Raw genomic sequence first — 27,445 nt, 5'->3', positions numbered from 1 at the left:
TTTGGAAAAGCGACCATTACTTATCTGGGGAAGCAAGTGGGCCATGGTCAGGTGCGACCCGTAACAGCCAAAGTACAGGCTATTCTCGACTTTCCTGTTCCGCAGACAAAAAAAACGCTAAGGCGATTTCTCGGAATGTGCGGATATTACAGAGGTTTTTGTAAGAACTTTTCTAGTGTGGTGGCTCCCCTTACTGCGCTGGTGAGCCCTCTAAAACCATTTGTATGGACATCCGCGTGTCAGTCTGCTTTTGATTCTGCGAAGACCCTGTTATGTGGATCGCCGGTCCTTGTCGCTCCAAATCCGGCGCTTCCTTTTAAGTTGGACGTTGATGCCAGCGCCTGTGGTGCAGGAGCCGTTCTTCTACAGGAAGATACACAGGGGGTGGATCATCCTGTCTGCTATTTCTCAAAAAAATTTAACAAACACCAGTTAAATTACAGCACAATTGAGAAAGAAGCGCTTGCAATGATCCTAGCGCTCCAGCATTTTGAGGTTTATGTTGGGTCCAGTGCGGACCCAGTTCAGGTTTTTACTGGTCATAACCCCTTGGTGTTTCTGTCCCAGATGCGCAATTCAAACCAACGGCTAATGCGCTGGTCTCTGCTTCTGCAAGATTTCAACCTGCAGATTAGCCACAAGAAAGGCACTGAAAATGTTCTGGCAGACGTCTTGTCTAGGAGTTGGAATTAAACGCTGTTTAATTCTTGGTGATGGGGGTGTTACGTCTGTAAGGGTATTGTGTGTGGGTGTGTCTGTTATATGCTAATTTGTCTGTGCAGGTGCTCGGGTTCGATTGGTGCGGTGTGCTCCCGCCTGCTGACGGTTGGCTGCGATAGAGGGACACGCCCTACTTAGGAGGCTGGAGGGACCACGCGGACCCGAGAGCATCATTTGTGTCCCCAAGCGTTCAACCAGCCACCATACTAAACATATGTTCTGTTCCAGAGTGGGTAGGGGTGAGCCGCCAGTTTGTTTTTTCAGTTTTCTCCTGTGTTGTTATAGGTAGGGAGGTAAGCAAGTGTCATTTGTTTTGTTTCTTTTTGGTTTAGGTTAGACGCCGGATCACGGTAGTTTTTAGTTCCCGTTTTGTTTATTGTTTTGGCCTGGGCTCACCCTGATGTGAATCGCTCTGTGTATCTGTCTGTGAACCAATAAAGCTTTGTGTATATATATTTGCATAGACGGTTGTTGTGTGGCTGCTTGGGTCTTGGGGGGCGAATGGTGTTCTCAGTCATGTTGCGCTCCGGGCCCCTAGACGGGTCGTAACAATGACTAAAAGTCCCCAATTACAACTTATACAATATAAAATTCTCCATAGAACGCACTATACTGGACAAAGGATGTTCCAAATGGGCCTTACACACTCAAACACATGCACCCACTGCACAAACAATTCAGAGGAGAACTATATGCATGCTCTGTGGTCTTGTATTACTGTTCAGAGGTTCTGGCAGGGGATATGTGAAGACCTATCCGCATGGTTTAGCTGTGGTGTTCCAACTTCCCCCAGTCTATGTATTTTAGGTGACGTCAGTGAATTAGTTATGGAGTCATATATATGACACATAGTTCTTACCCCCTTGTGCATCGCTAAGAAAACTATCTTCATGAGTTGGAAATCAAAAAATAAACTGTGTATTACTCAATACAGAAATCTATTATTAGATCATGTTAGTTTAGAGAGGATGTCTGCTTCTTCTAAAAACCAATTGGGTGAATTTGACTCTCTCTGGTTATCACTGATCAGCTCCATTACTTAGCGGGGGTGGTTGGCTGTGGGCTCTGCTCCCGGTGTGCTTTGTAGGTGGCCTGGGGTGGACTCCGGGGCCCGTGTGTGTCCGTTAGCCGCCAAGATTGGAATCCTTGGGCTTTCTTCTTGTGGTGTCCGTGTGCTTGTCCTGGTTGATAGTGGTGGGGGGGCTTGGGTGGGTGCTTCCTTGCAGTCTTGGGGTGTGGCTGGGGTGTTTGGGGTGATAGGTGCTGGCCCTTGGCCGGATTGGCCGGTCTTCTCGGGGCGTGGAGTCTGGGGCCCAGGGCTCTGGGATCGCACTGGCTGCCGGTGGGTCCCCTCTGGCGCCAGGGGGGTCTCTGCTGTCCCGGGCGCGCCACCAGGTGGAGTGGGTTGGCCCGGCCTGCGTCGGCATGTTCAGTCTGCGCTTTTGGGGCTCTGGGGTGCCTGCAACATGGGGGGGTGGGGGTTGCCGTCGTGGAGTGGCTGGGGTGGACTGGGCACCGTATTCCCAACTCAGGCCAGTTTGTCTTGTTTCTTGTTTGTGTCTCTCGTTGAGTGAATGAGTATCTGGAGTGGAGCAGGCTACCCTCTGTGGCGCGGGTGGTGGCGCCAGTCTCAGGTGCTGCGGTGCTCCGTGGTGCTGTCGCTATGTTGGCCCCTTGGGGTTCCTGGGCCGGGCTGGTTGTTCTGGCGTGTGTGTCGACCTGCTCTCCTGGGGGCTGTGGGCCAGGGTGGCTTGGGCTTCTCTGGTGTGGGGGAGGCTCTGCGGTATGTCGGGTGGATCTTGGGCGCTTGGGACCTGGGGCCCTGTCGCCGGCCTGCACAGGGGGCTGGCCTCTGGGGGGGGCCGGTTTCCTGTTGCCTCAGATTCCTTGGGGCCCTTGCTCCTCGACTGGGGGGGCTCTGTCTGGGACCTCTCTCTCCCCTCTGCTGGGGTGGGCATGCGGTTGTTGCTGGAATGTGCGGCCACAGGTTTTCATGGCTCTTGATGGGCTGCGGATGGCTCGAATTTCCTGGGTCCCTCTCTGCCTGCCTCTAGCTCCTTGTGGGTGGAGCAGCGGCTTTCTGCCCTCGTTGGTAAGTGCATTTCATGACATACACACTAACGTAATCACAGCATAACGAAATTGTTGTTCTTGTAACAGCCATGCTTCATTTTGTTGTGCCTCTTCTGCATAGTTTTTTCCAGGTATTGCTTGTTTTGTTTTTTGGTATGTTGTCTTTTTTCTTTTTTCTTTCTTTTGTAGTTGTAGCATTTGAATTGTTTTGGTTAGTTTAGTTTTGCTCTGTCCCCTTTGTCTGTCTTCTCCCCTTTCTCTCTCTTTTTTTTTTCCCTCAGCCTGTCAGCTGGAATTACTACATGTATATGTACACAAATAAATATATAAAATAAAAACACAAACATTAACAAGAAAAGCCTATAGAGACTCTATAGAGCTCATCTTGGAAGAACAAATATGTTTGGCACAACAGTGCATTCAGATCACGATTCTGCTTGCAAACACTGCCAGACATGACAGGCTGAGGAAAAAAAAAGTACTCAGAGTAAACATCAGCCTTGATGATGATTCAGTGCAAAAATTTAGCTTTTAATGGCGCACCCTGGAGGCTTGCTAATTCACCGTGAAAAATGAATATTTGTTGAGGGGCTTGAAAAGCTTGAAAAGTCATGAAATTTGGCACACACCTCTGTCGTGCAGGTATCACTCTGATCATTGAATATGGTGGATCTGTGGTGAAGGAGTTTTGCTAGTTGCTGTACTAACATATCTGCTAATGTTTCTTTGTTCTGCTGTGAGAATTCATCCAGTGGTCAACATATGCTCTGCATGACTTTTCTCCCAGGGCATTCGCACCACACCTGTCATGACCCTGTGCCCCACCAGTGGGGTGCACCCCACATTTTGAGGGTGTTGAACCCACTGAGACCAAAATCACCCTAACATTATCTAGACAAGTGGGACATCAAAAGTTGTCAAAGGTTTGTAGAGTATTAAATGGTGTTGCCATAGCAACAGTCTGATTTAGGTTTTTATTTTAGTGGCTGGCTGGAAAACTATGTGTAATCACTTGCACATACATTGTCCGATTTGCCTCAAATTTGAATCATTTATTTACTTACCAAGCATAAATGCACAAATTCAGAAACAGTGGCAATTGGTGTGACAGCACCCCCTAAAGAATCAAACCAAAATTTATATTGATTCATGTAATTGATATCTGCATCAAATGGGCAAAATAGGCATTCAGTAGCTGGATGACGCAATGCCCAAGCAGCCTCCGCCTAGACCTGCGCCCAGGTGTGAGGACCCTCTCATTTCTGCTTGCAGCTTTAATTTGTTGTGATATCTGTAACTCTGTATGTTCGCTGCTGTCCTCTGGTTGTTGTTGTAGTTAGGTCTCTACTTATTGTTGAAGGCCTCTTAATTCTCTATTCTACTGTATTTGTCCACTTTACACTTATTTACCAAGTATCATACAGGCTGCCTGGACTTTTTTGTAGGTTTTGGCTGTAAAAAAGTAAGCCAGCTTTTGCCCCCCCCTCCCCCCTTTTTTTTTAGAATAACTTCAGCTTTGAATATCTAGCAGTTATTTTATATTATTGTGAGTTAAGACAATGTAACAACAGTTTAAAGTGAAAAAACAAACCAAAAAATGGACTTTGATTTTTCAGAATTGTATTGAAGTAGGAAACTGAAATTCAACATGAAGAGAATGTAAAACAACTTCAACTTGAAATATGAACTATAATAAATTTGCACAAAAGAGTGAGCCTTGCTCTCTCAGTTTTCCATATATTGCAACTTTTATATTAGAACTGTCTAGGTGTTTTGGGGCCTGTATGGCAAATAATGTGGCAGCTCCTGTCCCTGATTCCAGAGGTTCTTTTTGGGGTAAACCAAACCCTAACCCTAGAAGTCCTGTACGTCTATCACCAGCTCTGACCCTGGGTAGGACTCCTCTCCAGAGAGAAGAGGATTAGCTGGATCTGCTCCAGACAAGTTTGGTTTTTCACCCAGATCACTTTCCTCCTCTATAAACCTTCTGGCAGGTTTTCTCGGTCTTTATTTTTTCTTGATATATTTTCTCTCAACTTAAAATATTTAGAAATTACAACATTTCTGTGTCTCCACACCCCCTCTTTCTCTGCTCTGCTGTATGCATCAATTCTTACCTGTGATTGAACCGTCATTGTACATGCATTCATATGATGTACCATAAAGTACCATAATGCTTCGTAAAGACCGTTTTCTCATTTTTCTGCAACCGTTTGAATTTTTGCCCTAGTCCACATGGTTAAGGAGTTAGTTATGTGAAGCACACATGGTAAAATCTAGGAGGAGAAGATTTTTTTGTCTGCATTTTGACAGCAGTACCTTGTGAATATATGGTTAGAGTTAGGCTTAGGGTCACCACTGGTGATGACTTAGACTTCAGATGGTTCAGTAGCCCCTGCCCCCTCCCAACTTTATCAGCCAGCAGTCTTCTTGATGCTCTAAATGTACCATATTTTAGCACAGGCAGCAGTTCTATAAAAATTGGTCTACATTACACACTTGACGCATGGAAATGGATGATGGAAAAGAAATATATGAGAATTTGTGTTCACATGTATAAATTAGGGGTGGGACTTTAACGCATTAATTTCGATGAATTAATTATGGGGAAAATATAGAATTAAAATTTTTAATGCATTTTAATCGCACTTTGCACCGTGGAACGTTTCTCAGTGCATGGATTCCAGGCATACAGATTATATCAATGCACAATGTCCAAATTCAGGGGCCGCATCCTTCGAAGGATCCGGCCCAGGGTCCTTCACAGCCCACGAAGACCGCAAAGGCCGGAAGTGAGCGGCTAGCCTTCATATCAGCATCGCCTGCCCTCACCTCTGTGTAGCTCATGTTGCCTAGCAACGTGAGTGTGAAGCACAGCTGTGGAAAAGCAGCTGGTTAAACGGAGAACAAACTTTTTCTCCTTTTTGTGGTTTAATTTTAATTCTTTTATTGAAAATAAACTGTTAAAACAAGCATAACACATTTCAACATCAAGGAATACAGCTGAGCGAATGATTAATTTCCAACTATATTAAGTGAGAGATTAATGTTGAATAAAACTATCCAGTTATGATGCTTAACTTTAACTTTGGGAGTTTGCTTATCACAGGAGCACTTCCACCCTTCGTTGGTCTGTGTAGTAGACTGGTGGGAAAATAAACACAATTTTGAAGTTTAAGCTTATGTATATTGATTCATTCATCAACCAAACTTAAATTAATATTTCTCTTGTTAAATATTTAAATGTGATTAAAATGCAATTAATTTCTATTAATTAATTACAAAGCTTCTAATTCATTTGATTATTTTTTTAATCGAGTCCCACCCCTAGTATAAATATTTGTATCAGTACAAAATTGTTGATGTTACCTTGACATAGTTTGGCTTCAGACAATGAATGAATGAAGTTTTGCATCTGGGATATCAAGGAAAAAGACAGACACAGGTTAGTCATCAAGACAGTGGTACAACCTTAGACCAGCATGTGAATCAATAAAGGCTGAACTGCTAATGTTTTTGAATATTCGTATCCTATATTTTGTGCTGATGTTGGTGTCTACTATTTGTTTACATGTCAAATATGTGTTTAATAATCAGAGATAATGTCTATATAATACAAATGTAGCTTTCAAATCTATTTCATTTCTATGCTACAAAAATAGCTTTTCAGAAAAATGAACTGCAGCCGCTTTTACAAGCACAGTAAATGAACTAAACCCATCCTCTTTACAATTTTTTTTCATGATATTTACTAAAGCTATGTTTTCTACAACCCACAGTTTGATTTCAAACATGCAGTGCAATAGTATCCAATGACACTGAGTTGGCTTCCATAATGATCCACAATTTTGATAATGACAGCTCTGTATCAGCCAGTTCTTCTGTTGGTACCTCTCCAAGCGGGTGGTAAGTTCATTCAGAGACTGGAGGAAGTGAGAAGCAGCAGTAGTGGACTGTTGGTGTAGCCCCTTCTTCCTCCAGCCCAAATCTTTCTGCTGGATGTAATTGTCTTGAACCTTCTGGAACAACTCTGACACCATCTGTGGCCATATGAAAGATGTGCAAATTCAAACTTACAAATATCCCTATAAAATATGCAATTTGTCTGTAGGTGCCTATAATATAGTTTAAAATCTTGGAAAACTGTAGTTCTCACCTATTCTGGTGAGAACCATGATATGAATAGGTTTTAATCTAAACATCAAAAGGGTTGTGTCACGGCTGGGTTTATTTCGTACAATGAAATTGGGAGTTCAAGTGTCATGTGGAAGCAATTTTAACATTCATTTTCATTGTCAGTTTGGTTAAGGGTTATAAGTTATGGTTAGCTTCAGGAAAAGTTCACAGTGTGTACAGAAATAGACCCGTTTAAGAGTTGACAGCAACCAGTGAAGCCAGTACTTAGTAAGGCGTTACCACTTTTTTCAGTAATGAGAAATCTAATGTGTTTTACTATTTGCAGTCCAGTAATCAGATTAAAGTAACTTATCCAAGTCACTGTGCGTTACTATTTTTGTCATTTTCCTTAGTACAAAGATAGATTTTTGCTTTCTTCTTGCGTCTTGGAAGGGATGTCTTGCCAATGCGACAATTAAGACCCATTTTCAGCATGAGGACAATTATAGTACACAGTGACACAAACATAAACAATGGAGGGAGGAGAGAGATACATGTTTTCTAGCTAGAAATACAGGCAGTATTTTGAGTTTGTGTCAGCTAAAGATGACAATATCAAGGTTATTTTTTAGCACTCTGTGCTGTTGACAAAATGTTATCTAGCTTCAAAAATACTATGTCAAATTTGAAGAATCGTTTGGAGTCAGTGCAAACAGAGCAAGTCCCACCAGGTGGTGCAAAGCAGAGAACTGCAACTAATGCAGGAGGCCCCCCAGCATCCAAACAACAAAAGCTGGACTTCAGTACAAAACCAGTAAGTGGGGGAGAGTTGGAGATATTGGTTGGACAATATGTAGTAGAGGAAATGCTGCCTGTAAACATGGTTGACTCGCCCTTGTTTCGTGGTTGTCATTTTTATGTTTTGGGTGGGGGATGTGGGGGGGATGCCATAAAGTAATTTGGATGTTTTTATGTGCTTTTATGTGTAATGTCTTTGTTTATATTGGTAAATAGAGTGCAGTCAGGGCTTATATATAAAATGAAGAAATAACTTGTTTTGCAAGAATCTTTAGGAGTCTGTTATTGTACCTACATTATAATCAATCCAGTGCTTTTTCGCCACTTAAAAATATTTTTATAGAACTGTGATGTTATATTTCCTGCAATTTCTTAGCCAGATTTCTGTTTAAAAAGACATTTTTAATGTCAATGACAGTTTTTACCTGATAAAAAATCAAATATATAAGTCACTTTGCCAAAAACTGAGTGCAGCTTCTGCCTTGTGATAGCGACTGCTCGCCTTCAAACAGTCCATCACCAAGGCTTATTACATACAAAGAGATGAAATAGGCAAAACCATGTAATTTATGTATCATTTACAGCGCTATACTTTGTGCGTAGTTTGTCACACAGTGTGTCTACTAGCTAAAGGTACAGCTGCTGCATTTCCCAGGGAGAGAAGAGTGTGAGATAAATTCACTCAGATTGAAAAAGATATTAAAAAAAAAAGATTGGCCTAGACGGAAAATAAAGGTTATATTTAAAGGTAAGGACCACTCAGTGGTATTTTAAAAACTGGAATTTTAAAGTTAGCACGTTATGTCCTCATTTTTAAAATCAGATATTGGATCTGTATATGATGTGAAGTTGTGTTTTTTCATATTGTGAAACATCTTGCAGAACAAACTGAGATATACTAACTGTGTTACTCAAAGGTTGCATGAATATACTGCAATTTAGTGCAGGATAAACAGGTTAGCTTGCTGTACTGTGGTGAATTTACAGTAAAGCTCAGTGCTGAGCTGGAGCATACAGTGTATCACAAAAGTGAGTACCCCCTCACATTTCTGCAGATATTTAAGTATGTCTTTTCATGGGACAACACTGACAAAATGACACTTTGACACAATGAAAAGTAGTCTGTGTGCAGCTATATTTTCAGTGTTGGGGATCCAAACCAGCCCAGATAGCACGTCAAACATTGGGTTACATCTTGTTGAATTCAGTTGTGTAACTCCACAAAGTGCAGTAGCAGCAGCACAGGTCAGTTGATCACAAATCAAAACCTATTGGAGCTCTCCATAATAAATTCACTTTTTCTTGATTGCTTTGGTGCAATTCTTACATCAGAAACATCAGTTTCACTACTCACTGTCATGTTCTTGGGGATTTTGCTCAGCGTCTTGTGTTTTTGTTTCCCTGAGATTCTGTTATTGTTGTATTTCTTCTATGTTCTGAGTTTGCTTTTGGTTTTGTCCTAGTGGAACTGACCCAGTCGGATACGTTGTTGATTCGTGGGGCTCATGGAGACCCGTGTGTCTCTCAGAGTCGGTTGAGGACGTGGAAGACGTATACATATTCGGCTTTTTGGTAATGGGAACTCTTCTGTCTGGTCTTGGAGGATACCTGATTTACCGGGAAATTAAGAAAATCTGGGTAGCAATTCGACATCTGCCGAGACTGCAGAACCAGATGGATGGGCTGTGTAGGACCGTTCGGACTCAGACTCAAAGCCTGTTGAACCTGAGCCACAAGCTGAATGCGTAGTCCAGCTGAGAATGCACTCGCAGACGAAAGGGGTTAGATTTGGAGATAACGTACGGTTCTGCACAGCGAGAACGGTAACTGAAAAATTTGGATTATTGGATTTACTGAGTGGGTCCCCAGTGAACTGAAGGCTGTTGGAAAAATAACAATCAGCCTGTTCCAAAACAACATCTGCATTATCAGGAATTTGGCTCCCTAGCCGGCCTTGAGGCTGGTAATCATATCTGTCCGGGACAATGTGACACAGATGCTCTTCCTCACAGCACTCTCTGTGATTCGTGGGGCTCATGGAGACCTGTGTGTCTCCCAGAGTCGGTTGAGGATCTGTGTGAGCTGGATCCGGTGTAACACAGCCGCTGACATACGTCCATCACTCTCAGCGAACTGTTTTGGCTGGGAGCTGGGATCTGGTTCCATAATGCCCTGACCCCCTCGCCTCTGTCTGCACCCCCCCACCCTATTTACCCGATTCAACACACCTGAGTCAAATATAGAAGTCATTAGCAGGACTCTGGAGAACTTGACTGCATAGTGAGGAGGTAATTCAGCCGTTTGATTCAGGCGTGTTGGATCAGGGACACATCTAAAACCTGCAGGACAAGGGCTTTCGAGGCCTGGAGTTGAAGAGCCCTGCCATAAACCAATAGCTCTACAGTTGGTTTGGAACCAGACCAAGACCACCTCCTCCAAACGGTGTTGGTGTGGTTGTTTCGGTCCACACCTGAAGTAAACTGCACCAATGGGGAAAATGAAAGAGTTTGATTTAAACGGACTAAATACTGCAGGTATGAAAACACCCTTAGATGTCAAATCCTAATCAATAATCATAAGGTGTTAAAATAACCATATAATTCCCTTAATTCGTTCCAATATATGAGTACAATCATTTCATATGATTTCCGTTCATTGCAATTTAAGAGATGCAAACACAGACATACACACACACCATAGAAAAATCAGGAAACACTGCAGAGCACACAAAACCATGTTTCCAGGGTACCTTTAAAAATGTCCATAAGCTTTCTACAAGTAGACACTAGCCATATTTTAATGAAGGGACTCTATCAGCACCCTGTTTGACTCTAATATTCGGTTTACCTTTATGCGACTCCTGGCAAAAAGCGCCACCACTTCTGTCCTAAACTGGTCATGGTTCTTATTCAGGAAATTATGAACCTGGAAAAAAGATAGTCACATTCTTTTTCAGTTAAACATACATACACTGTATACAGCAGTGTGTTGTGCCTAATACCTGATAAGTGACAGGTCCAGCATAGTGATAAACAGTGAAGACTGGCAATGGATTCTTGGGCTTGGCATAATAGGGGCTGTTTCCATGATGGTAGTGGCACTTCTGGAGGAAGGTATGGTCAGTGGCCTGTCAGTGACACCCCCCCACCAGCACCCCAAAGGGACAATTAAGCTTTATTTCAGTGTTTTATATACACTCAAACACAGCTTGATGTAGAGAAAAGGGGAAAGTACCCCAGATTGTATATAAAAGCTAGGCATAGGTTCCAGATCTGAAACGTGAAGCCAGTGTGGATGTGCCTTAAACCTGCATTCTCGTTAACACTCAGCAAGGGGAAACTCCTCTGGTTGGCTACATGAAGACAGCCCTCAACTCACTGATTCTGTGACTTAATAAATATTTTCCTGATAAGTTGATGAGCTCAGTCCCCAGTTTCATTTGGTAAGGTATGGACCCCAGTAGAGTAAATAAAACAGGATCATAAAGCAGATATACTTGTTTAATAAGCAGAGTCCCTCAATTTTGCTAAGGACTGCACACAAGTCAGAGCCACCTGAGTTTAGGACATTTGGTTTCAAAAAGCTAATATGCCAACAGTTAAACCCTCTGTACCCCGTAACGGCCGGAGCTGCCTATCTTGTGTTTAACCATAATGGCTGTGGCTAGTGTGTTTCTACTACTGTTTATGTTTAAAAAAATGTTTTTGTATACACTATATTTTAATATATTTTAATAATAAACACTAGGAAATAAAAGGAATAAAAAACGGATATAGATAACTAAATATTTTGGGATATTTTACCCCCAAATCCTCTGGCCAGCATTCAACTACTAAGTCTCGGCTGATTGATCATTGTTTACCTTATAATGCTGGGTGTGAGGCATCCACAACTATGAGGAGGCCGTAAATCTTGGAGTCTGATACCGGCCAATGAGTCAGTGAAGGTAATTTCTAACAGATGACAGTGATACTGAGCTGGATTGTTGAGGATTTCCATAACTTTTCTGTCAGTAAGCACTGCTATTTTAGCAGACTCGGACACTTTGTGAATAAACTCTCATAAGATGTGCAAATATAATCAAATTGTTCATCAGATGGAAACTGACTTTTAGCACACTTGAGCCTAACATTAGGTGGCATAATGTTAGCTTATAACCAGCTATTGTTGTTATAGCCAGTTTGTTGTCAGCTGTTCATAGATGTGCATGTCGAATTACATGTCTAATTTACCGAAAATCAGTAACTGCAACTACTGGAAATAAATAAGCATGTCTGTGCACCTTTCCACATGTTAGAGTCCTGACTTCAGGATATGAGGCTTCAGGTGAGCAGGAAGAGAATGAGGAAGGAGAACTCACTAGTGGAGGAAGAGGAGAAAGAAATTGTTAGGGATTATTTTTTACTCATTTAATAAAGGACAAATGTTTAAAGGTAAACACCAGTAAATTAATTAATAAACAGTGGCTCAACCAAATAATAAACAATAAATAATACATTAGACAGAGAGCAACTGATCAGAAAATAGTAGACTAACTTCTCTGTTTCAGTGCATCTTATCTTGAGGACCATAATTAAAACATCAGGATGATGTGCTTTATGACTCCACAGCTGACAAAGGTCAACTTGTAGCACCCAGAGATTGTTTATGTTTAAGATAAAAAAAAAAATAAATAAATAAAAAAAGATAAGAGGAGGCTGTCAGTATAAAAATGTTACGGTCAGACAGGAACACGGGCTCGGAGAGAGAACACACACACACACACACACATGCATGTGTGTATTTTTTCTGATTCTTTAATGTATTAAATGTTTTGCTTTTTTAATTAAAGTGTTTCAGGTGTCTTCCTTCACAAACAACCTGATTACCTGTCAAAATAAAGAAAAAGAGAGAAATGGATATGTACAAATGTACAAACCTTAAATGTCATATAACCTTCACTGCAAGGTCAGAGATCAAGTTTTCTGAAAATATTGTGAATGTGATGAACTCAAGAAAGATGTCACCTAGGATTTTCTGCCATATATACATACATATACAGAGGGATAATGAGGAAGTGGAAACAGCTGGGGGGGACAGGTGAACAAAATGACACAAACTTGACACCACACAGGGAGACAGACACACAAGAGACTTTACACAAAAGGGAGGGACACTGGGAAAGACACAGGGAGAACTAAAGTCAAAACCATTGGGAACAAAACTATGAATACATAGGGGGAACACGTGAAACAATATAACAAGATGAAGCAGTAACCACGAAGGCACAAGAAAATCTGCTATTTGCAATATAAGTTGTGGAGTACCACAGGGATCGGTCCTGGGACCCATACTTTTCCTTATGTATATTAATGATATTACTATGGTTTCAAAGTCACTGAAGTGTATTTTATTTGGAGATGATACAACTTTATTTTATTCAGGAGAAAATATTAAACAAGTGTTGGATGTGGTTGGAAATGAATTTATAAAAATTAAAAGCTGGTTTGATAGTAATAAATTATCTTTAAATATTGATAAAACAAAGTTTATGATATTTTGCAGTAGTAAAAAAAGTATTGATGCTCGATTATATGTTGAAGGAGTAGAAATACAAAAAACAAAAGAAATAAAATTTTGGGGTATTCTTATAGATGAACATTTGTCATGGAAAGCTTATATAAACTATATTAAAGTTAAAATATCCAAAACTATTGCTGTCTTAAATAAGGTAAAGGAATTATTAAATAAAAAAGCCTTGTATATTTTGTATAACTCACTGATTGTTCCATATCTGACATATTGTGTGGAAGTATGGGGTAACACTTGTAAAACTCATATAGATTCGATTCTTCTTCTACAGAAGAGAGCTGTTAGAATTATAAATGGAAGTGGATATAGAGACCATACAAATCCAATATTTATACAACTAAATTTATTGAAATTTAATGAATTGATAGAATATAATATTTTAAAAATAATGTACAAAGTACATAAACAAATATTACCAATCAATATTCAACATAGATTTGTTAAAAGAGAAAGTAAATATAATCTAAAAGGAATTGAAATTTTTAAAAAAACCAAGATTTCGAACAATGACTATGGAAAGATGTATTTCAGTTAAAGGTGTCAATTTATGGAACAATCTTGACAGTGAGATAAAACAATCTCAATCTCTTTCTATATTTAAAAGAAAATTGAAAATTATTATGATGAAGCGATATGGTACTGAATAAGTTGATGTTTTGTATTTTTTTTGTTGTGTATACTGTAACTTTGTATATTTGAAATATGCCAGTAACAGTCTTCCAAGCTGAATAGCTAAAGTTTATTTTTATTTATTTATTTTTTTTGGTGTGTGTGTTTGTGTGAATGAGGGGCAGATATTATAAGTTTATACTTCTTTCTGCTCCTTTTCATTCATGATTTTTTTTCTCTTCTCTTTTGGGTGCTATAAGAATTATTTATATGTTGATTGAATGAAATAAAAATGAAAATGAAATGAAAAATGAAATGAAACATAAACTAACTTAAAAAGTCCATTAAACTAAAGAACAAAGGTTCACAGACCCAAGACCTGGACATTTTTAAATTGATGCCACTGATATATCTTTCTAAAAATCTTGAACAACTTAGTTCTTAGCATACTAATGCCAATCACAGAAAGTGACAGTGTTCTCAGTGGTTTATATTTATTATGATTTTAGCATTTCTTATTCCTGGTTCTTATTTAGCCACTTAGCCACTCGCTTTTGAATTGATACAGTACAGTGAATAAAGTCACTAAGGCTCAAATGCAACCCATTTAGATTTACTGAGACTTGGTAATTATGTGTTTTAGAACCTGTACTTCCAGGGAAGTTATGCCATCTAAAGATTCTACTTCTGGGAGGCTGAGGGGCTGACAGTATTTATAAATAATAACAATAAATCATTTATTCAGGAAAAAAAGTAATCCTAACCTACCTGGCCCTGTGCGAAAAAGCAATTGCTTCCTAAACCTAATAACTGATTGTACACTGAATTGAACTGAACTGAACTGCAATCAAGTATTTGAAATAACTGGAAAACTGACCTTGGCACTGTGGCAAATTTTTATGTTTCGCCCTCATGCACAAAATTTCTGTAACTCAAAAACACATTGTCCAATCTGCACCAAACATCACTAGTTTGATAAGAGTTCCACCCTGAACACGCTGCTGCATATAGTCAGTGAGTGTTAGTGCCACCTATTGGCAACACAAAATGTCATGTCTCAGTAAGCTGTTGGTAACATCTTCTGTTTATTAAATGCTGTGCCACTTTTATGCCATATGTAACGGGACTCAAACCTTCCAAAAAGTTCAACTTTTGTCTTGTGACTTCACAGAATATTTTCCAAAAAAATCATCTCATCAAGATGTTTTTATGGGAAATGTGAAACAAGCATGTGTTGGTCAGAAATGTTTTTTGCCTTAGAGCTCTCCCACGGATGCCATTTTTGCCCACTCTCTTTCTTATTGTTGAATCATGAACACTGAACTTAACTGAGGCAAATAAGGCCTGCAGTTCTTTAGAGGTTGTTCTAGGTTCTTTTGTGACCTCTTGGATGAGTTGTTGATGTACTCTTGAAGTAATTTTGTAAAGCTGGCCACCCCTGGGAAGGTTGACCACTGTCCCAGACTTTCTCTATTTGTGGATAATGGTTCTCACTGTGGTTTGCTGGAGTCCCAAAGCCTTAGAAATGGCTTTGTAACCCTGTCCAGGCTGTCAGATATCAATGACTTTGTTTGTCAGCTGTTTGTTTAGATTGTGGCATGATGTGCTGTGTTTTGAGGTCTTTTAATCTACTTCTCTTTGTCAGACAGCTTCTGCTTAAGTGATATCTTGAATCAACGTCTGGCAGCAATCAGGCATGGGTGTGACTAGTGAAACTGAACTCAACCTTCCAAAATTGTGGTTAATCACAATTAATTTATGATTTAACAAAAGGGGGCAAATAGTTTTTCACACAAGGCAACAACTTGGTTTGGATAGCTTTTTTCCTTGATTAACGAAAATCGTCATTTAAAAACTGCATCTTGTTTTTACACAGGTTATCTTTGACTAATTTTAAAATTTGAAAACATGTAAGTATGACAAATATGCAAAAAACTAAGAAATCAGTAAGGGGGCAAATACTTTTTCACAACACCGTATATTGATTTGAACATTTTGATCCTGCAAGTGAAGTTGATGTGTTACAGCAGCAACATAAAAAATAAAAACAGATGTTATAATCATCACTAAAAAACAGCATGGTTAGAAGCACCACAGGCCCATAGTGAAGACTTAGGTAGTGCAAAATTTTCTATACAACAGTGATTAAAAAAAAAAAAGACAGAGAAATTACAGAAAAAGAAAAGTAAGACTGAGACTTTGCAAAAGGAAATTCTAGCAAGAAGTAGTACAAATGGCCTTCATAGATAGCAGTAAGAAGGTGTAATACAGAAATGCTGTGGAATTTTATGTGCTGACAGGTGTACTGACCTGTCACAAAAGGTTTTATATGATTACCTGTAGTGTTCTTTATGGCAGCAGGGCTGAATAAACCTCAGGGAAAATGAGCTCTGCTGCCTCTAGTATGGAATGCAGTGGGTCTGACTGGTTAATTGAGAGCATTTGTTTACTGACCTCCTGTCCCTCACTGAATCATATTACAGCCTTATGAATGAGTTTGCTGATAATTTGCTGTTTCCCAGCAGACAACAGCAAAGTAAATGGCACTCGCTACCACAGACTGATTTCCAGCATCTTACTGCACACATTGAAGGATCTGAGTTTGCTCAGAAAGTAGAGTCTACTCATCCCCCTCTCATACACAGCATTGCTGTTGCTCCTCCAGTCTAGTCTGTCATTCAAGTGAACCCCCAATTACCTGTATTTGTCCCCTGTTTCAGCCTCATCATCTATAATGTTAATGGGCTTACTGTATTGCAGTTTTTTCCCTCTGGAAGTCAACCACTTTCTCTTTTCTCTTGCTGAGAAGGCAATTTCTGTCAAAGTACTCCACAAAGCTCCTCACTGTTTTGCTGTACTCCAACTCCTGCCCACCCCTAATATACCCGATCACTACGGTGTCACCAGAGAACTTCTACAGGTGGCATCATTCGCTGTCATACTGGAAATCTGAGGCATACAGAGTAAATACGAATTGAGACAGGACCGTCCCCTGTGGTGCTCCATTATTATTATTATTATTATTATTATTATTATTAATAATAATAATAATAATAATAATAATAATAATAATAATAATAATAATATTAATAATAATAAATCCTTTATTTAAACAAATAATGTCACTGGGCCTCATTTAATAATATTTGCATGGAATTTGAATTTGAATTTATTTATTTGGTAGGGACAATGCACATTAATGAACAATCTGTAAATGCGCCAGAATTAGCCAAAAGGCTATTTTTCATCTGTTGTCCCTGGACAAATCACAATTTGTCATGCTAAAAAAAAAACAAATGTTATACAATCAAGGTTAAAATGACTAAATTACACAAAATTGAAACTGAGAAAATACAAGCAATACAAACAATACAATACAATAAATACATACGGAAACTACACACAATTTTCATAAAAAGTATAAGTAATTCAAACTAAATTAATTGTTCATATTGATGGAAAAAATCTTACCCTGCACAAAAAATGAGGATTTATGAAACTGGCCTACTTTGAGTATGTTAGTAAATTTCCAGAAAAAAAAAATCATTCCTTTGTTTTTCAAACAACTCCACAAGACTATCCGATAAACTTGAGGCTCTTTATTTTGACACCAAGCTATTTATTAAATATCATGACAGTAGTTACTTCCACAAAGAACTCCTACAAAATGATTAAAAGTAATGAGAGATAGGTCAAAAAATTATGTGGCTCCACTCTCACGCATGTCCCAGTTAGGTTTTATGTATAAGTGCCATTCAGTAACATCGCAACAAACAACTATTAAAAAAATACATAACTTCATTCTACTAAATAATTAGACCACCTTCTCAGTGTCCAAAAAAATTATAATTAATTTTCACATGAACACTATTCAAATTTATGAATTATGAAATCTGACAGTTATAAAAGTATTAACTTACTATATGTTCTCCATGCAAAATACTGAACATGAACCAGTTGTCAAAGTTTGACTGATCTGCACAGGACAGGACAGGACAGGACAGGACAGGACAGGACAGGACAGGACAGGACAGGACAGGAAAGGACAGGATAGGACAGGACAGGACAGGATAGGACAGGACAGGACAGGATAGGACAGGATAGGACAGGACAGGATAGGACAGGACAGGACAGGACAGAACAGGACAGGATAGGACAGGACAGGACAGGACAGGACAGGATAGGACAGGACAGGATAGGACAGGACAGGACAGGACAGGACAGGACAGGACAGGATAGGACAGGACAGGACAGGACAGAACAGGACAGGATAGGACAGGACAGGACAGGACAGGACAGGATAGGACAGGACAGGATAGGACAGGATAGGACAGGACAGGACAGGACAGGACAGGACAGGACAGGATAGGACAGGACAGGATAGGACAGGACAGGACAGGACAGAACAGGACAGGATAGGACAGGACAGGACAGGACAGGACAGGATAGGACAGGACAGGATAGGACAGGACAGGACAGGACAGAACAGGACAGGATAGGACAGGACAGGACAGGACAGGACAGGATAGGACAGGACAGGATAGGACAGGACAGGACAGGACAGAACAGGACAGGATAGGACAGGATAGGATAGGATATCAGGACTTGGTAAGTATAACTCAAATACTTTTTTTCTACTTTTCCTTGAATTCATTTTAATTTATGTTGACATTTTGATGCACTGCCTTAAATACAAGTACACCTGAAATAAAGGTTTTCTGTAGTGTTCCGTGAAACAAAAAACTATATGTCAACAATTAATCTTTGAATTCATACATAGTTGTCTATATTTCTAGTGTCTGAAATGCCACACATAAACATATGTATGGAAAAACTTTATTTATATATTGCTTCATCTACCGGTTGGATGTTTGTAAAGTTTCAGAGTTAAGAAAGAAATGAACTGAATGCTGTATCTCTATGCAGTATAAATGAAATGACTTTAAAACTAAAGCATCATTTTGTTATTTTACAGATATAGTACCCCCCATAAGACATGATTTCTGCAGTGGATTGTAAATCAATATGCGATTGAATGGCAGACTTTCAGCTTTATTTCAAGGGGTTTTACAAAAATTTGGCATGAACTGTTTAAGAATTACAGCCATTTATATAAACAGTCCTCCAATTTCAGAGGTTCAAAATTAATCAAACAAATTAATATAATTTAAACATAAAGCCTCTTTTTAATACTTGGAGGAAAAAACTTAGCAGTAAATTTCTGCTTGAAGTCTAGAACCCATGGACATCACCAAATGTTGTGTGTGGCCTCGTCCACACATGTCATAATGCTGCCTCCACCACGTTAGACAGATTATCTCATTGTAATCTCATTGTACATCCTGTATAATGACAATAAAGGCATTCTATTCTATTCTATTCTATTCTATTATGTGGTATACTTTGGATCACGAGCTGCTTTTCCGCTTTTCTTAAGTTGTTCTCTTACCTATATAAATGAGTTGAAGTTTTTGCTGTCTTTCTTTTCAGCCTAATGATGGCCTCCCTCAACTGCACCAACATCTCTTTGGGCCTTATATTCAAAATTTAAAACCTGTTAAATTAAAGCTGATTAATTTAGAATTAATTTAGAAACACAGTGGTAAACATGCCCCTTTCCCAACTCTTTTGGAAAATGTTGCAGGCCTCAAATTCAAAATGAGTGAATATTTGCAAAAAACAAAACAAAACAAAACAAACAAACAAAAAAAAAAACAGTTTATTTATTTAATAAAGTTTGAACATTCAATAGCTAGTCCTTGTAGTGTATTTAACTGAATATAGGTTGAAAAGCGTTCACAAATCATCTTATTCTGTTTGTATTTATGTTTTACACAATTTCAGTGAATTGGGGTTGTACATATTTGACAGCTATTTGACTTTTTATCTTCTTTTGCAGGTGCCAGCTATGGATCATGAATTTGCAAAGAGCAGACTTGAATTTTGGAAATGTGAAGTTAGAAGTGGTATGCACTGCCTACTTTGAGATAGTGGTGTACAGCTGTCAGCCTGATATCTTCAACTGACTTCAGCTGTTTCAGATGATTGTTGAAAACTTTTTTTCTTTTCCTCCAGGCTTCTCTTGATACTTGATAACTTGATAACTAATAACTAATAATTGTTTGCCCGGTAGGACCATTTGTTGGTAGTTGGAGCAGTATTGGAGAGGAAGGGAGCTTGTAGTAAGAAGGGGAAATACAGGAAGGGGTCTTCTCAAAAGCTTTCTCTCAGCAGTTTAATTATTTTAGATTTTTTACATTTGATGGTAAATCCATTGAAAAGGTGTATATATACAGTTATTTGAATTTATGGATTGATGAAAGTTTCTCTTTTGTACACATTGATAATCTTGTTAAGACACTCAAAGCGAAGTTTTTACTTTAGGAATATATCTTGCTTTGTTTATTATTCTAAAAAAAAAAACTTGTGAAAGCTACTCGTCTACCTGTGATTGATCATGGTGATACACTCCTTATGCACACCACTTTCTCAGTTTTACAGAGTCTTGGTTTACATCTGTACATTTATTTACAAATGGTAAGTCTGTGATTCACCATTTTTATTATTTTGCAGGGTGACATTGGCCATCAGTGACCAAGCACAGAAACCAGCATTGGTATATTATTCTCTATAAAGTACATTTTCAGTTTACTTCTGTACCCTTCTGCAAGCTATGCTTCTCTAAATGTTTGTTTTTGATATACGTAGGGTTCTGACAGATCTACAGAAAACAGTATTTTCTTTCTACCCACCTTGGGCATGGAATAACTTGCAGAAAGACCTAAACTTAAACACACTTATATCTACTGTTGAATTTAAAACCATCATGAGGGCAAAAGTTTATAATATGGAGAAAATAACAGCAAAGCAAAACCTAACCATTGATTTATTTAAGAAAAGGTGGAATCCACTGATAGCATACTTAGAACTGACATAACGTGTAAAATTACGCAAATGTGTATATGTGCGTATGTATATAGGTGTATAGGTGCGTGTAGATAGGCACATATGTGCATAGGTGTATGTATATGTGTATATAAATACATAGATATATGTATGTTGGTGTAATTTGTTCCTTTTCAATCCCTCCAAGATGTAGAGGAAAAATTTTCTTTTGCTAAGATCACCGCGCGCCAAGATGTTCTCGATGTTCAAATTTAGTTGTTTTGTTTTTTTTAATTTTGTTGTACTGAAAAAGATGTGACTTGGAAATGTAAACAGAACATTCTATTTAAACAATAAAATACACTATTGTTCAAAAAATAAAACCATCATGAGGAAAGCAATGAAGGAGACATGTGGATGTTTTTATTTGATTGTTTGTATGACAGGCCACTTGTGTTTATGTTGAGAATTTGTATATTGTATACCATATTGTAGATTTTGTATGGGTTGCTGCCTTCGTCAGCTCTCCCTAACTAAAAAGATTTGATCTCAAAGAGACTTCCTGGTTAAATAATGGTAATAAATAAGACCATGCAATAACTAAGAGGAGGGGCCAGGTATGTGTCAGATTTTTAAAAATTGTTTTCTTATTTCTACTATGATTTTCAAAAATAAGAGCTCTGGGATATTTGAATTTAAAGAAAAAGTGAATTCTTTAAATTCACTTTTTCAAAGTAAAACCCTCCAATTATCAGATATTATCAAGATGATTTGAAATTTTCAAAAATAAAAGCCTTACATGGGCACCAGCTGTTATTTGGAACTTAAACTCTGTCAGGTGAGTTTGATGATGAAAGGGCATTGCATAACCTACTTTCATTTTGTTGGGCTACAGGCAAACCTGGAAAAAAATGGATCAAGACCTACAGTCATGACATCAAGGAAGACTTTGACATCTGCTCTAACATCAATCAAGAAAGACCCACAAAACTGAAGGTCAAGACAGAGCTTTACAGTGCTTTATCCACATCTTTCACAAGAAGTAAAGGCACACAGACGTCATCTTCAAATGCAGGAAGCACAAACAAACTTTCTTTTGGTGTCACACTTATACACGTGCATACTCAGTGGCACACAAACCACTCAGACTGTCATATCATAGCTTATCTGTTATTAACCATTTAATAATTTTTTAGATCATTTCCTCTTGTTGTTGTTTCAATTCAAGTGCTGTGAATCTTTTTTCTGTAGTTGTAATACTGATGGCTTCATGTATGGTGAAAGTGGTAGTAAAATACTACAGGCCTGAAGGCAAAGATTGTGTTGCAATTTTAATGATTTCAGTGAGGTTACCTGAGTGTAACAGCTGATGTCTGGATAATTGTGTGAGATGGCATGCATTACAGAAGGAAGAGATTTTGCACAATTTAAACATGGATCTGTTAAAGAATAAAAAAAGTTGTAAACTATTGTATAGCAAGCCAAGCACTGAACTAGCTGTCACTTCATTTACCACTTTTTTCACAAAAGAAGTAGCCCGGTCTCAAGCAGGAACTTGACGGGCTCCACTCCAGCCCTGTGTGACTTCTCTAAAACCATTGATAGCATGATGTCTTACAGCCAAGAAATTATACTAAATAGAGGACATAGCCTAAACCTTTCAAAGTGGTGAGAGAGGATGCTGAAAGAATCAAAATTACAGTTCATCACTGTTAATGTGTATGTGTTGATTAATGTTAAGGTAATAAGTGAGAGCATAGTGAAGCGCCCCAGGGTGAAGGACTAACTTGTGCATGCATACGTACCTGGGGAAGGCAGGTCTGGTCGTCCAGTATGCGGAGGATGCCGTGTGGCTTGGAAGAGATTAGCTCCAGACAGGAGTGGAAGTTCTTCAGTGGCATGGGATGCCAATGGATGTGTTCTGCACTGTACTCCTCCTGCAGGAAATACACACAGTGATACAAACTCAACTCAATTTATGTGCATGAAGACATTTATAAAAGATGCTTGTGTTGAAAAAGGAAAAATTAAAGGTTTCCCATTAGTTGATAAGAACAGATATTACATCTATCCATCCACTTATCCTATTCAGGGTCGCGGGGGGGCTGGAGCCTATCTCAGCTGACATAGGGCAAGAGACAGGGTACACCCTGTACAGGTCGCCAGCCTGTCACAGGGCCAACACAGAGAGACAGACAACATCCACACTCACATTCATGGTCTCATTCACACCTATGGACAATTTAGAGTTTCCAATTAACCTAACCCCAGTAAGTGCATGTCTTTGGACTGTGGGTGGAAACTGGAGTACCCGGAGAAAACCCACGCAGACACGGGGAGAACATGCAAACTCCACACAGAGAGAGGGGGAGGGGCCTGAGCCAAGGTGTAATCGAACCCAGGCCTTCCAGATAGTATTCTAGCTGTGAGACAGCACGCCACCACCATGCCACCGTACTGCCCAGATATTACATGTGCATTGTAATAACCAGTTTTAACACTGTTTCTGACATCAAAAGTTGAAAATTCAGATTTTATTTTTAATGTAAAATCATCAGGGAGAATATGCAAAATTCAAATTCACAAGACTGTAAAATTGTGTACAAAGTGCATGCTCTGACATGTCTAAACTGTTGGAGCTAAATCTCACATTTTTCTCCCTGAAGGTCAACTTGTACTGAAATGTCACGTTGAGCTGAAGTAGTTGGCAGGTCCTGGGAAATATCTGCCAGTGATTGGTGATTTATTTTTTAGTCATTCAATAATTTAATCAAGTTATAGCTGATTAACAGGACATTTCTAAATAATTTATTCACAGTGCAGAGCAACCATTCATCATGGGTGATTCTGACAGTTAATAATTCATGGACAGTGTGCAACTCACTGACCTGCTCCTGAGTGATTACTGCCTTGTTGACAAAGTGCTGCAGCTGCTCATTGGCAAAGTTGATACACAGCTGCTCAAAGCTGTTGACTCCCAGGTCCTGCACAAGACCACAGGAGTACTGTAAACATATCCACACAAGATTATGCTTAGTTGCCTGGAAGTTTAAAGACCTCAGTCCACACTGGACACCTACCTCAAATCCATAAATGTCAACTATGCCCACAGTACTGTCCATCTCTGTGGGACTCAGCCATTCATTGATCTGCTCCAACAACCAGTCAAAGAGAACTGAGTACAAGGCTTTAGAAATGGCATCTCTAGAGAGAGGAAAAGGAAGAAAAAAGGAGAGGAAAAAAATCACTGTACTCCTCTTAGGGAGAATCAGAAACCAACCGGGGCTATAGAATTAAAGAAATGGGCTTCAACCATGGAGGGTATAACAAAAGAAACGCAACCGTCGAGTAGAATTATGGGAAATGTATTATAATTTTTGAAGCTTTACCCACATCCTGAAAAAAGCAATGCTAATAAAGAAGGGGGTTTGAAGGTTTTATCATAATTTTTCCATCCCTTTTGTATTCAGTTGTACTAAAATGCACTCTAAGGGGTTGACTGTTCACTTTTTCTAATAAGCACATTTTAAGCCTGCTTTTTACTAGTCAAAATTATTATCCTATTTAATATCACAGTGTCCGCATTCATAGACCAACTTATCTTTAAACTCACACATAAACTACTGGTATACAAATGCCTTTGATAAACAGTGAATATAATCATTTAGTAAAAATTTGTACATGTTTTATTTTCTCTTTTAACTACTTTTTTACATTATATTGCCGTAGGAAAATTTTTCTAAGGTGACGTAAACAAGACCACTACAGACTTAAGATATTATACAGCCAACACTAATTCTATCCTGATTCAGCTTTTAATATTGCAGGAACACTGATGGGGTCACGGCCTACCCAGTCTGCATTTGCTTTGAGGATTTACCCTTTGTGGGCTTTGCAGTTGATTATAAAGCAAGGACCGTGACAATGTGCACTTCCAAATATAAGAACACTGATACTCTGCTGCAAGCACTGAATTGCTCCACACTGGGGTACATTTTTGCATACAGTTTTCATACCTCGATTCTATGGCACTTTCTACAGACAGAGGACAGTAGATTCTGTCATACGTGGTCTCCTGTGGACAAAAAAGATAATCAGTGTACATGTATACAAACGTGCGAGCACTACATATACAGCCTGTGACTTATGGTGTAATTTCTCAATGTTTATTGTGACTGCTCTGAATTTTTAGTTGTTTTTCAAAGAGCTGCGGCTACCCAGGTAGCAACATTTCAACCAGAAATCATGCCAGTGCCTACAGTAGCTACCACATTTGGACTTTGGCCTTCATTAATTTTGCTGCTAATGCTTAGCAAGAACCTTGCGGGATATTGTGAGCCCTGGCAAAAGACAACAGACACAGCACTGAGTGACTAGCCTCCTTATTTGCCTGAAACTCTTTGTGGGGGAGTTGTTATTTCAGGTGGTAAAGGACTTGTAAATTGTTTTAATGACACATTTATGACACATATCAATTTTTGCTTCTTCTTTTAAATTCTGTTATATTTATTATTACAATTTTACTATCCTGTAACATTTTGAATTTGTTTTTAGACATAATAAAACTACTTTGTTTCTAAGAAAAATGTAAGAAAAGATAAATAGTTCTTTAATACACGGTAATATTATTATTGTTATAATAATTATATTATGTATTATGTATTATGTATTAATCCTGTTAAGCTTTCTTACTGTCTCTTTAAAATTACATTTTCCATTACATTGGTTTGCTGTTTCTGGACAGTAAAGGTAACAGCCAAAAGCTGGGCATAAAACCTGTAATGTTTGTTAATGTTTGTTTTACAAACAAGTAAGAGAAGGGGAGATTGTGATACTTTATGCTACAGCCCATATCCATATTAGCAATGTGCAATTATATTATAAGAAGGGGTGGCTAGAATGCCTTATAATACAGCCTAATAACCCCAATAATAATATGTTATTATATTGTAAGAACCTTTAACCTCCTCTAAAATATTTACAGCATAATTTATTTCTCCTTCCTTTTAAAATATCCCATGGGTACACTTAATAGTTACTGTATGATTTGTACCTCTTTTCCTTTAAATTAACCTGTGGACACACAATACAACAATACCTATTGTACAAATTGTTTTTTTTTTCATATATTTTATTCTAATTTTTACACCGTTTTATAGAAAGAAGCAAATCTATTATTAATAAAAAGGTCACTGATGCAACACAATCTCCTCAACTCCCAGTCTAGAAAAATTCTATCAATGCTGGCTTGAAAAGATGGCTGTTTGTTATTGAAGAGTGGACAGAAATAACTGTTAGTCTGAGTGGGTTTTTTTGTTTGTTTGTTTGTTTGTTTTGTTTTGTTTTTTCATTTGATTCAGGATCCTCAGTGAGTTTCTGAGATTGAAATTGTCGCCAGGAAGTGTACAGGGAGATGATGTTCCAGAAAAAAAGCAAAGACAAGAGTCAAAGGAAGACGAGCCCCCCCCTGAGCATTTTATATATATATAAATTAACCTTGGAAATGTGAGGTTTATTTCCCCATACATAGGAAAGAATGAGTGTCTTGTTGTCACTGAATGGATCCACACAGCTCCAGGTTGTCCTACTAGTCTCTGCTAGTTTCATGTCTGAGCTGTCTGAGCTTCTGACCTCTATCTACTTCATGTCTCCATCCACACTCCTACTTGGTGACTTCAGCATTCACGTTGACTCCAACAGCTGTTCGTTCACCAGCAAATACCTGTCTCTGTTGCACTGCTTCAATTTCATGCAGCACATTAAAGGTCCCACTCACATCAGAATACACACATTGGATCTGGTTTGCTCTAAAGGTATAACTCCTTCCAATCTGAAGTGCCTGGGCCTTCCTATCTCTGACCACTTTGTGGTCTGCTTTTCTGTTCACGTTCCTCTGCCTTGGCTGTACACCAAACATACCATCACATACAGCAGGGGTATTCAACTCCAGGCCTCGGGGGCCAGTGTCCTGCAGCTTTTAGATGTGTCCCTGATCCAACACACCTGAATCAAATGGCTGAATTACCTCCTCAGTATGCAGTCAGGTTCCCCAGAGTCCTGCTAATGACTTCTATATTTGACTCAGGTGTGTTGATGATGATGATGATACTTTATTGATCCCACAATGGGGAAATTACAGTTAACAGAACACCCATCCAAGAAGACAAACAGAACAAACATGGGGAGATAGGTGAACTGTGGCCATGCTGCCCCCCTTCTGGAGGTGCTGCCATTAAAAAGACAGAAACAATAATGAAAACATAGGGATGAGTGAGGAAAAAAATCATCTCATACTTTGTATACATACGCACATACACAGTATAAGGTTACAAAAAACACATCTAGCAGAGACACATCTAAAACCTGCAGGACACCGGCCCTTGAGGCCTGGAGTTGAATACCCCTGACACACAGGATCATCAACACTATTAGTGCATCAGCCCTGAGCAAGCTAATAGTAACCCATTTGGCAGAGCCTTCAGTGTGGTAGCCCACATCCTGTGGAAGTCTCTTCCTTCTGAGCTTCACAACACCCCATCACTGGAGTCTTTTAATAAACTTTTGAGAACTCATCTGTTCAAAAAGGCCTAGTTCATTTAGTTACTTACTTACTTATTATTTTTTTGTTTTTGTTTATTTGCAGATTTTGTACAGCGTCCTTAGGTTTCTTAAA

At 38.9% G+C, this 27,445-nt stretch overlaps 1 protein-coding gene across 1 annotated transcript in view; it reads right to left on the bottom strand.

The window, feature by feature from the left end:
• Window positions 1–27,445, bottom strand: part of myo15b (myosin XVB) — a 142,673-nt gene that overhangs the window by 89,259 nt on the left and 25,969 nt on the right. Inside the window, exons 11-19 of the mRNA XM_030755367.1 lie at window positions 24,789–24,847; window positions 23,853–23,976; window positions 23,661–23,756; window positions 22,578–22,709; window positions 10,709–10,834; window positions 10,555–10,632; window positions 6,685–6,833; window positions 2,440–2,688; window positions 1,760–2,170 (exon numbers count right to left, since the gene is read on the bottom strand). Coding sequence (XP_030611227.1) covers window positions 1,760–2,170; window positions 2,440–2,688; window positions 6,685–6,833; window positions 10,555–10,632; window positions 10,709–10,834; window positions 22,578–22,709; window positions 23,661–23,756; window positions 23,853–23,976; window positions 24,789–24,847 — 1,424 coding nt within the window. The remainder of the gene's footprint in view (window positions 1–1,759; window positions 2,171–2,439; window positions 2,689–6,684; window positions 6,834–10,554; window positions 10,633–10,708; window positions 10,835–22,577; window positions 22,710–23,660; window positions 23,757–23,852; window positions 23,977–24,788; window positions 24,848–27,445) is intronic.

Source organism: Archocentrus centrarchus, chromosome 19, assembly GCF_007364275.1.
Source record: "Archocentrus centrarchus isolate MPI-CPG fArcCen1 chromosome 19, fArcCen1, whole genome shotgun sequence".
Lineage (NCBI taxonomy): Eukaryota > Metazoa > Chordata > Actinopteri > Cichliformes > Cichlidae > Archocentrus > Archocentrus centrarchus.
This window is presented reverse-complemented; position numbering and strand designations above follow the sequence as displayed.